This window comes from Apostichopus japonicus, chromosome 5 (genome assembly GCF_037975245.1).
Source record: "Apostichopus japonicus isolate 1M-3 chromosome 5, ASM3797524v1, whole genome shotgun sequence".
Lineage (NCBI taxonomy): Eukaryota > Metazoa > Echinodermata > Holothuroidea > Aspidochirotida > Stichopodidae > Apostichopus > Apostichopus japonicus.
Genome location: NC_092565.1, coordinates 19,000,755 through 19,013,756, shown reverse-complemented (window position 1 = coordinate 19,013,756; position 13,002 = coordinate 19,000,755). Strand labels below are relative to the sequence as shown.

The following is a 13,002-nucleotide window of genomic DNA, read 5'->3' as shown; positions in this document are numbered from 1 at the left end:
TATTTGTCATACTACAGATATCAAGCTATTGTGTTTAATATAACCTTTGTGAGACACCAAAAAAATACCACCTTGGCTCAGCCAATGACACCTGCATGATAATTGGATGAACAATAACCAAGGTCGACCATCTGTTGGCACTTTCTATTGCTAACGAGCAGTTATTAAACAAACTCGCAACAATAGGATTGCTAACACTATTGACAGACCCATTATCATATTATTATTAACCGACTGTGTGTTTACTACCTTCTTACGATTTGAATAGCAAATCTACAAATTTTACAAAACAACCCCAAAAATTATTAAAGCTGCAGTTTTGCATGTCATTTTTGCACAAATCTTGTGGTACCTAACATCTTGGACAGGTAAAGAAAAAATTTAACAAACCTTAAAACACTGTTTACTTTAGTCCACAAAAGTCTTGTTCAAATAATAACAGCATGTAGGACCTGATATATCATTTGAAGGAGGATCAACTCTCAGAGTGATTGATCCCTTGCATTCTCAGGATCAGACCCAGCAATCTTGATCTCCCATTTCTGAGGATCCCTGACCCTAACATCACTGATCAACCTCCTGTTCTCAAATGTGTCTCTGTGTTTTGGGTCAGCTTTAAAGGTAGTCAGTATAGGCGGCAAATAATAGCACGCTATAATTGCTAGAAGTTTTCCTGGAGGTCTTTACTTTTGAAATTGTTCTCAGACATTTTTAAGGAACACACAAGATGACTGAATGTCTAAGTGAGGAAAATTTTGTGGAACGTTGTAATGAAAACAGTGAAAGGTGACCATATTTTGAATATCTAGCAAATTTGGGGTAATACAACATACCTTTAATACCTCCCAGGGGGAATAAGTAAGATGCTGATGCTCCTTGCATTCTCAAATGTGAACGAGGCTATAATTCCTGTAGCACTGAATACATTTACCTGCAATCGCACTGCTAGCCTTATTTTAAAAGCTCATTTTCAAAGTTTCCATTCACTTCAATGACATCACTATTGAGCAGACCACAAATTTGTAAGTCACCACAAGTTCCTAGTTATGCTTAGCTCATATATTTACCTAACTGAAGTCATGAAAACAAATTTCAACATAACTAAAAATATTTGCTTGATCTGTATATAAACTAGGAAGTGAGCAATTTGTTGAATATGGCATTCTGCCAGTTAAAATTATCCAGCTTTGAAGGTTGACTATCCAATTATGCATGATGTATATCATTCATAATCTAATTATCAAAATTGTCCAAATTCTAAACATACATTAAGCACTCCGACGTGAATTACCAGAAAACTTACATGATTCAATTGTAACAAAGTCAAACTAAGATGCAGCAGTTTTCTTTTAATTTACATTTTTTTTTGGGGTGGGGGGGTGGAATGGGGAGGGAATCAATCTTGTGATCTCTGAATTGTTGACAGATAGCTCAAGGAACTTATACAGTCAAGACTTTAACATATATGTACAAATGTGTGTAAAGGCTAGAGGTTACTCCGATAATATACTATACTAATACACTTGAGCATATATGTATACACATCCTATGGTTACAGAGTAATACTGGGTTAAAGGCTTCATTAATATTGCCTTTTTGGCAATGAGTTAACCCCTCCCCTGCCCCCCGCCCCCCCCCCCCACCTACCCCTTCCTTCTCTTATAACTATATTCATATTTTGGGACCTACAGTTCAACTATTAATGAGAGATGATACATGGATCTGCTTTTTGCATACACTAAGTTAATCACTTTTGACTTTCTCTCCCTGGAATGAACTTTGACCTCTGTCACAAGCAACACTTCTTGTGTGTGCAAATAAGACATGTAGTTATACCATGGAAGGGTAGAATAGTACTTCCATGGTTACACCACACCAGGATTGTTGAATACAATATTACTGTGCAATGTATATATAGGAGGCATACTTACTATCTTAAAGATAACATGTTTACACAGATGGCCTATTTTTAACTCTCACAGGGTTGGTTATAGTAAAGCAGTCAGAACAACTTCCTAAAAACACTACATATGGATAATAATAATATGTCAATCCCACCCCCCACATGCTAATGGAACAATCACATGACAATTAGGGTTATAAATCAGGCTTAATATTGGGTTATTTACTGGCATCATGCCAGTGGATTTTGCTATATGCCAGAAGGAAAAAAAATAGACAAGTCAGACAATTTTCTGTTTGTTGACGGTTAACATTCATCAATCAAAGAATTGGCATGTACTATTGCACTTACTATCAACAAATATTATTGGGCTGCTCTCAAACACATCAACATTAACTGATCTCTGTCTTGTAATTCAGGAAAAAATGCCTGTAAGAATTTGCTTAAAATTGAGACTTTTTTAAGCACCAGTTGGCATTTTTTTGACAAACTGATAAAACTTTGGAAATTTTAGAGATGTCAAAATGATCTGTGCTTTAAGTATGTAATATCACAGACGTCTCTATGCCAAGGACATCTCTATGCCAAGGACATTTCTATTGCAAACACCCATTGCTATTTACGATCACTGATGTCTGCTCAGTGAAGAGAAAACAGTTCCACTCTTATAGTCAGGTTTTAATCCTAGCAGCAAACTGTGGTCTGTTGTGAGAAAAGGTTTACTGTACTATAATAAAAGGCCATTGTAGATTATTAGAAGTTTATGAGGTAAGGTTCCTCCTTAACAGTTTCCATTCAAATTCCAGAAATAATCAATGACCTAGCACAAAACGTTGACAATAGAAGTGGGTATGGCAGTTAACACACAGTAAGATATAAAATCAAATAGTCACTATTCAATGCAGTTAGGTACTGGCTGACCTAATCAATGGGAATTGGAGTGTACACTGGATATAAGTAAACTAACCACTACTAGGGGAGCTGGACAATAGGGTGTTCAAACTAACTGTATTAGCCAAACAAAAGGTACAACCAGAAAGCAGGTCAGTAAATTACAACAGGGTGGAGTTTACTTTATATATATATGTACAGCATGCAAGAACTTACAAACCATGAAGTGAGTGTGAGAAAGCTGAATAGTAATACTCCACAGGTTCCATCCTACTTGGAAATAAGGTTGATGCCAAACCACCACACAGTACACATAGGGTATAGTTTACAGGGTTATATGGAGTTCAGAAAGCAGTAAATTTTCCCCCTTGCAAGCGTAACTATCTTTGCCTTTATTTGAAGGAGATCCAGTTCATTTTACAGTAAAAAAATATTTGATCCTTTATCTTTGACAGTATTGTAAGTCGCTTAATTTTGTTGGACTTGTAACCAAGCATGCTCTTTGTATATACAAAAAAAGAGAAAGACCAACATATATGGACGACCCACAAAGTATCCAATTCAGTGTGGCACACATAAGCACCCACATCCACACACACAGGCACAAGTATCCAAAGGTGATGAGTCCACACATACCACGTACAGAAAGAACAATGTACAGTGACAACAATAAGTTTCATAAAATCACAATAAACTAGCTCTATGTCAGTAAATTGTTGTAGTAGGAAGTCAAATGATGCTGTACAAAAACAGAACCAAAAACTTCCTGTTTAATAGTCTTGGTACACACATATATATGTAGTTATGTACAGATAGTATATATAGAGCTTAGTAGGAACCATCTTAAACTGCTGATAATGAATCCTTGCCCTTCAATAAATCTAAAATATGAACTTTGGAATGAACTGCTTGTTTGAATTCATGTCTATCGTAGCACTTGAAAACAGAAAATGAGGCAATAATATAACTTTAAAAAGCATATGTATCTGTGTGCATGTTGTAAACATGTACATACCAGCTGCTAAATCTGTACAGAATTGTCTAAATTACACATGAGTACGTGGGAGCTTCAAGTGGTTTGTTAGTACTGCAATCTGCTTTAAGATCAAGTATACTAACTGAAATATTATTCCTCTACTTGTCATTGTAACAACATTATTTTTAAATATTAAAATTTTGTAGCATTCACTGGTAGATCTGGGAATGAAACAAACAGTTGGCCAATACTGTTGTCAATATTGTTCATTCAAGCTTCAATTTGTTGGTTATTTAATTTTACACATTAAAGGTCCTAATACTTGCTGTATGTTAAAGCAGACATTGAATACACACATTGTGTAACATTGCTGTATACACTGTACTTACATGTATTTGTATTTTAATGCATATATACATGTATCAACATTTTAAAACCAGCTGATCTTGTCATCCAATCACAATGCTAGGCATTCAAATTTCATAGCAAAGGATATATCAATTGTATTGGTGGTCCCTTTGGTGTCCACGTACATAAAAGTTAAGTCTGCACACATAGACCTCTCTGCTTTTCTTTTGCCAACTTTGACAATCTACAGCTGTCCTCCATCTGTGTATATATTACAGGTTTCAACTGCATGTAACAATGTCAATAACTGACTATGATAGAAGTTAATGACAAGACCACATGGCAAAATGAACCCATGTCCACATTGAAATGTAGAGAATTCAATCATCCTTACTTAAATGTTGGCAACATGCACATTGATATGATGAAACAATATAGCCATGGCTATACAAACCTTTGGAGGAAATGTTTATTATCAATTCTCCTGCAATATGATATATAACACTATCTCTAACTGTTTACAACTGTTTATGTAAATGGGCAGTTTTCTTGGTATACAGCAATAGCCATGTGACATGTGTTACACACAATGACTTAATAGTGTGCAGTTGGATATAGTGCATGAACAAGTGATAGCAGCCATGTCAGATTTGATTTTTTCCTCCTCTTCCCCTTCCCATCTTCCTCCTCCCCTCCCCTCCCCTCCCCCATCTTCTTCCCCTCCCCTCCTATAAGTACAGTATAGGTACACTTTAACAATGGTAAAAAATACATTATTCAGTTTCAATATTTTTTCAATTTGTGAATTAAATAGATACCAAAATTAGTAAATACAATTGAATTCCAACTTTGGAATGTAGCACTGCACATAAATTCTTGGTAGCATGTCACGAATCATGAAAATAATAAGTTTGTACATAGCTTATATTTGTGTATGTTTGTGTTCACAGTATGTATGTGTGTATACAGTATGTATGTGTGTAATTGTACATGTACATGCATGTATTTCTTATTGTCTATGACTACTTTTTATGGAAGATGGATTACAAAATACATAATATAAAGCCTAGGAAATTGAAGTTACAAATAAATCCTTCAAATTATATCAAACATAAGCTATTCAACAATGTCCTAAAATTGTAGGTTTATGATACAGCTTCACATCTATAAAATCATTTCAATTTGAAATTTATATCGAAACATCATCAATATTTCTCACACAAGTTTTAATCCATTCCTGAATTGATTGATTTTCGAGGAGCCGCTTTGTAAGAACATGAATCTACTTTTCTCCAACCTAGCATTTAGTCAGATTCTCCAATTGTCCCTCACTCCCTCAGCACATCAAAGAAGAGGCGACTGCTAATATGAATGAATAATAGCAGACAATGGGATTCTAATGCCATATTTCCAAATCAATCTAACACACACATGTATACATATCATATGACCTTGGTAACACAATTAGCTAATGTTTCTGGCTTGTTCTGAGAAAGTGCAAAGCTAAAAAGGCTGACATATTCATTCATACATGGATGGATTGATCATAATGAAACACTTCGTAAAAAGTGTGTCACAAATTAGGGAACTAAAGAGGCAACAGAGAATTGATAAGATCTGACATTAATATGAGAATGGTGAATAACAGAAAAGATCAGACAACTTTGTGTGGCAACGGACGAGGTTATCTGCGATTGATAACAACAGCATGAGAAAAATGACAAAATTGAGGGTATTTGTAGAAACAAATTCCATAATGTATATTAATCTTTCCGAGCATGTTATGAAATGATATGATATCCGTTATTCAATTTATCCTGATCGGTTGAATTTTTGAATTTCCACATTAGCCATCCACTCAGATGTGATCGGCAAATTTCTTTTAAGTACACATCTTCTCTACTTAAGGTAAAGTTTAGGCCAAAGTCCAAAGACTGTTGTTTCATAGCTCAACTTCTCTAATTCCACTCAATTTGGATATTAACACAGATAAGATAAAACATAAGGAGTTCTAGTCCGTGTCTACAGTAACTGTAGGCATGATAAGGATTACCTTACCAACCGTATTTCAGTTGCAAAACAACTTCCTGATCCTATGACGCTAAACATTTTCTTTCGAATACATAACCATTTCCACGCTATGAATGTCAATACCAGATTTGATTCATACAACGCCCCCCCCCCCCCCTTCATTTCTAGAATGGTTAATATTTAATTTATATTTCCTCTGGAAAAAAGACACCTGTTCAAAAAAAAAACAGGAGAACGAAAAAAACAGAGCTAGAAGAGGTGGCCTTGTCTCTGTGAACCTTCTTAGAACCCACTATCAACAATAAAAGAGCTTTGCATGACAACAACAACACAATGTGTAACCAGAAAGAAATCTGCAAACAATAGCTGGTTCTTGAGGCTTACAATAATCCCTTCATTCAACACTATGAAGACACTGATTGTAAATACCACCAGTGACCCACACAGAGCATAGCCCATAACCCTGTTGCCTTGCTATATATACACTATTGATCAGTTCTACTATAGCAAGTACTGTACACACACTGTGCTTGTACAGTACAGTATATGAAACCAGCATACTACACAATACTTTTGTACTATATACTATACCACTGGGGTTCAAGCCATTAACAACACTTATGTGTTAGCCATTCTAGCACAAATATCTTGATCCTGCTGGTAGCTGAGAGACACAGGAGCCTGGTTAAAAGGAAAGCCAGCAGAGTACTTCTCCATAATTCAGCGACTACTTAAAGGAGGCCTCTTTTGTAGTGAACAAATCATGATGGTTAAGTTAAATATTCAATCCACAAATGTTGTCAAATTTGAAATGTCTGACAGACAAACAATAATTTCAACACATAATATTGACTAAATTATGAATAATTCACGGCATGTAAGTTAGGATTGATCGTATTCTCCACAGTAGCACAGTACAAAAGTCTGTGCCAGATTAATTTTGTCTTGTTCCTAGGGAACTTGATTCAAGTAGCTTTCTTTGGGGGTAAACATGTGAGTCACATTTTCCATCTGAAGAGAGACCCACAGGTTAATTTAAAACTTGGCAGCCGAATGGTAATAACCTTAAATAGATAGTTAGATCTGCTGTTAAGCCTGTCCAGGACAATGTATGGCTACAGTATATTTATCAACAGTTGCCAAGTACAACTTGTACTCAATTTTTTACCAAATCTCCTTTCAGTGTGTGTGTGTCTATCTTTTCAACCCAGCTATTCAACAAAGTCTGTTAATATTTAACTTTTAACCTCTTCGTATATATATTGTTTTCTTCATCAAGGACTACTGTATGTGCAGAGAGCTCTAAACTCAAGAATATTGACTGTGACAGAAAATGTTCACATGGCAATCATATGATAAGTCATTCAAAATATGACTAAATAGGGACTTTGGGAATTCTAAAGCTCTGCATTTTAATTACAAATCCCTAAAATTCTTCAATAACCTCAACCATCATTCGCCAAGTCATCATCCACTACAGGTTCTCAGAAATTTACCCAAGGAGAACGTTTTCTTTGCTTTGGGGTTCAGAAGAAGGTTTAATCTCAAACATTAGGTGTGACTCACTAGTTTCAATGAATAGCATGAAAGTAGTATAAATAGTGTTTAAGTTACACCTTAGTAGCCATGTAGTACAATAGCTGGTATGATCAAGGTACAGTAATCAGGCCTCTAAATTTGGGCTGTTTTATTTCATTAGTACTACTACTACTGGCTTAATGCCAGTGGAATTTGCTGTTTGAAAATAACAAAAATTGAAAAGGAGGGTACAGTACTTGCATTTTCCTGCCCAAGAGACAATAAAGAACATAAAAACATGGTAAAGACAGCCCAGAATGGGCATGATTTCCATACCTAACACAGGCCTGGCATTACTACTTATTATTATCGGTAAAAATATGGGTGCTGCTCTCATAAGCCTATACAGTCACTGATATGCGTTGCGATTCAGGAAAATGCCAACTGGTGAGAACTTCGTTCTGGCGTGTAAATTATCTGTAGCAGTACCATTGTTTTAGCGAGAGACTAAAATAGCAGAATTCTATGCCTGATTCTTTGAGTGACAATTCTCAAGCGATATATATATTTGACTGTCAGTTATCTTTTAACTTTTGAATTGGTAAATATTATTAATATTAAAGGTAGTAAAACAGGGCCAAATTTAACCATTTCATAAATAAATAAATATTTAATTTCCTGTAGTGGTCTTTTTAAATGAGAAGCAAACCATGAGGAACTTTGCATGGGCTAAACTGTAAGTTCAAGTCTTGAGCTGTAAGTTGAACTTTTAAACTAGGCTTGCAAAAGAAAACAGTCAATATGCCAACAACAGTGACTCATGTCCTCTGCTTTGAACAGTTATGGACCAAAGTAACACATGAGTTGGAACTTTGCCTTACAAAGAATTTAAATTCAAAATATACATGTGACCTGCTATATATATTGCACTACCTTTATTTTTTTAAAACACAGTAGGGCGCTATATCTAGTGTAATTTAAACAATTTACGTTAGGAAAATAGAGCTAGTTGAAATGATTCCAAGTTTTGTATTAAAGAGTATTTGATTTAATTATAAGTTGATGACAAGAAGGTTTACATCCAAAAGGATTTTGCAATGTTGTATGTATGATGTTTACTTTTGTTTGAGGATCCATTCACATATTGCCAAGTTTCCGTAGGATGTGTCAAGTCTTCTTAAATGTCAACTTCCTTGAATTTCACATCTTTTGTTTACTGACAAGTAGTACCTACTCTTAATAACAAATATTGAAATGTTATTGGGCAAAATATTTCAGGGCATTTAACTTGATATACATATCCATAAGTTTGATTCACTTTTTCCTCTTGAAAAGGTTAATTACTTATTCAGGGACTAATTATTTTAGTGCTTCAAATTTTGTGAAGCTAATTTCGAAGGCTCCGAACTTTGTCTCTTGTCTGTAAAATATTACGCTTTCTGCGTACAAATACTGCTATGATATTTTGCACTTGTATTATGCAATTTTCACATTTCGCATGGCACTTTTGTGACACCAGATAAATTATTCCATATTTATAATTAACTAATCAATGATAATAAAGGCATGTGCAATATACACGTTTCAATGAACTGCTTCATAAACCAATTAGGAAACCAAGTAATAGTACAGTAGCTGGTGCCACCAACAAGTCAATGCATAGCAGATACACATCTATTTGACAGACCTTAACAAAATGGCTGATCTGTATTAGAAATAAGTGTGTGCATCTTAGTATATATAGCAAACTTTAATGTCAATAAACCCTGTATCGACATCTCCAAAAAACAAAAAACTGCTTTCACCAAGCATGATAACATCTTTTTAAGTTTTGGTATTTCTAGGTAACAGAAAATATCACTTTATTCTTTCATAAATTCATAGACTATTTCTCTTTGCTTTCTTTCTATCAATAGTCTGTTTTGCTTTTCCCACTGTGGTGGTGAACAGTGTGATTTTGCCTTTCTTCTCTCAGAATACTGAAGTTAAAAACTTCTAGGTACAGGGCTAGGCTACATCTAAAACCATGTGGTACCGCTACAGAGTTCATCTAAATGTGGGAGTGACAGCTATTGTTATATATATTTCATTCTATTGTACAGTGAAAATATGCATAATAAGTGTTATAGGCCACAAAAGCAAAAGTAATCTGACTTTATCACACCATTAGTGTTATGTATTCACACTGTCCCTAACATTCTGAAAATATTTGACAACTGTACAACCTTTCAATGAGTCACTTCTAGCAGTTACTTTTTTTGTTTAATTTAACAAAGCATTTCAAATTCTAAATAATACATATATAGCCTTTTTTTTTTTTCTTTTTTTTTGAAAAGGGGCACTGAACTGTCACAACAGTGCAAATTTAGCAATAATATCATTACAAGATATTTTTCTTTTCCAGTTAATACCAATTGGGTCAGATTTTAAGTTAACCTGCGGTTTCCATAGAGAAGTGCATTATTAATTCTAAGGGTGAAAATTCAAACCATCGGTACCTTGAACAAATGTCAGGGTTATGTTAACAAAAGTTTGCTCAAGAAAATTGTTTTAAAAAGATGTATTGTCAATATAGAGACCTTCTACCATCGATTCTGACCTAAATTTGAACATTGAGATGCTCATTTCTCTACCTAAATAAGTAGACTACAACATTTGACATGTGTTGTTCTAATTAACTGCCTACTGAATCACTGAGGTGAGAGTATTATTATTATTACTACAATTATTATTATTATAGGTGGCAATACTTAGCAGTATATGTATTGTGTACAAACTACACAATATTTTCACATTCACAGTTTGCATGTCCCCACTGGGCCAGGCAAATCAAACTAGGCCTTAGGATATTATTCAATATATGTCACATAAATGCTTAACTGATGATTATCTGTTCAAGTTTGTCCTTGCCTTCGACTAAAATGCAACTTTAAATGAAGCTGCACACACTGATACACAATCAAACCAATATTTTTCAGTAAACCCATACCGTACCTGTAGGTTTTGACAGACAATGCTAATACAGTATTGCCAGTGCTGAAATATTTGATTCCCTTATCGTGTGTTGGCACAATTGGTTCTGTATTTCTAAACAGCTTGCTTGTACAGTAGGCTAGGCTACTTCAAACGCGCATTTTCTGCTTAATAAATTACACTCATTGTATTTCCCTTGTCAATTAACTCCTTAGTTATGACTTTCTGGAATTTTTAAATCTACATGTTCTGTTTTCTGCATCAATTACAAAAACAAGCTATTGCATGGCTTGGTCGTCATGTGTGAAATACAGATGCATTTCAGGCCCCCCAGTTTACCGGTACTGACTGACATTGAGATAGTCTACTGTGGACTATGTTAGCTCAGCAATATTACAAAAAGTTGGGGAATTTGCAAGGTTTATTATGAAGCACAATGTATTTCATAATGAAAAGTAAATATATCAATTCCATATTCGCATCCCAATGTTTCATTTCCAACAAACAATTTCACAGCTACTCTTAGTGAGTGCAACAATTAGTGTTCTCCGCCACTAACAATTGAAATATAGGTAACGTAAAAGCGAACTTACAATTGCGTCTTTGCCGTGTACAGCCGGTGTAGTCTTGTCAACGGCCCGTATAATACCAGCACGCCACGGCCACTCTGAAATTGGTGTTTTAGGCTTTAAATTCCCAACGACACACAAAAATCTTTTACCGACTAGTTCCTCTCGATATTCTATTCCCATAATGGAAAAGCTTCAGACATTTTTCGGCGATTTTCTTAGTTGTTTCGCAAGTTCAAGAATAGGTATACAACGAACTGGTCTAAATAGCTATAGTCATACTCATAGTGGTACGGTAAAAGCTGACGAAGTGCTTGTTGACAGTGTAGTGCGCAGTAATCAACATTCCACAGATTAGAACAGCGGTCTTTCAAGGTCAAAAGGTCAAACTAGAACGCAGCCTGCGTTCATTCTCGCGCCTAAACAAGTGCAAAACAATAAGGGATCGTCTCATCAAAGCTTAATTCCAAAATCATTCTCGTAATATTTCATTGTGAGAGAAAGTAATCATTTCATAATGATCGACAAGAGTAAATGGAAGATACATTGACATTATAAAAGTTTCCTTACTAAAAACACCCTTACTTGTTTAGTTTAACAGTAATGATAAAGTAGGTTATCTTTTCTCGGTTTCGATAAGTAGCCTAAATTAGCGGATCGATTATCGTGGTTACCAAAGGGGGTCAAGGCCCGGATTATATAGTTGCAGAGTCAAATGTTCCTACCACACCGAGAACTGACCAAGCGCTGAATCAGTAGACCTTAAAAATACGTCGACATACGTTGGTTACTTCTAATGAAAATGTTAACACACCTAGTTTTTATTCTGATTACGTTCCCATTACGTTATAAGGTTATCTACTTAACAATATTTCAACATTATGTACGTTTTAAATACGCTAGTAAAATAGTAAAGGTGTGAAAGTTTTCTACTAGCAAATCTTGCAATATTCACATATAGCTAATGACTCTCGATCTGTCGAAAATTCGATGTGTTGTGACAACAATATGGCTTCTCTGAATTGGCTCGTTATTGAACTGTTTAATCCAAATCCACCAAATTTTGTGTCCCACAAATTTAGTGCAACGTTTTATTTTCATTTGCAATGAATCGAACTATATCATTACTTTCATTATTCCGATAATGCACTTTTTAATGTGGTAGAATAAGGTGTTATATATTCTTTCAGGTATCCGTTTCATATCCCTGTCGGTCAAGTATAGCCTACACCTAAACATGTTAATATGACATTAGTTTCAACAAAATATCAAATACCAGTTTTTACATACGAAAATGTGGTCGAGGAGTGAGCGATTCTCTATATCAACCTTCAAATAAGGGCTGCTTGTGTGTTTTGTTTCTTTATCTCCTTCTTTGTGTTTGGTGGTATAGCTTTGTCGCATAATACAAAAGCCCCTTGGGGCGGGCGTATAATGTGATTAAGCGGTACCTCCGTGATTTAACGTCACCATATAGTTTACGTCTGAGGAAGTGATTGAGTTTACAGAATTTCATTCTTTGCTTTATTAGCATTATTGCTCATGACTTCCCTCTTCCATGTCCTTCACTCCCTTCCATCCCCCGGGTCTCTCTTCCTTCGCCAGGTCCCTTCCCTCCGGCCCTGTTTGTAACTACTCCATGCACATTGAGCGATATTGTGGGCTTAGTCCCTTTTTAGCCGACCTATATACCAGTCTGGTATGCACGTGACTGTGGCACTCCTGAACAAACTAACAAGAATGAGGATGGGTCGTCTGCTGAAGGGAAAGAATTACCCAATTATAAGCAAGCC

At 35.3% G+C, this 13,002-nt stretch overlaps 1 protein-coding gene across 3 annotated transcripts in view; it reads right to left on the bottom strand.

Annotated features, from left to right (window-relative positions):
• LOC139967938 (probable JmjC domain-containing histone demethylation protein 2C) overlaps positions 1 to 11,524 on the bottom strand; it is a 128,051-nt gene extending 116,527 nt beyond the window's left edge. For all 3 annotated transcript variants that reach the window (XM_071972163.1, XM_071972165.1, XM_071972164.1), the window contains exon 1: positions 11,234 to 11,524. In XM_071972163.1, the coding sequence (XP_071828264.1) occupies positions 11,234 to 11,392 (159 nt within the window). In that variant the 5' untranslated portion in view covers positions 11,393 to 11,524. The remainder of the gene's footprint in view (positions 1 to 11,233) is intronic.
• Between the last annotated feature and the right edge of the window lie 1,478 nt (positions 11,525 to 13,002).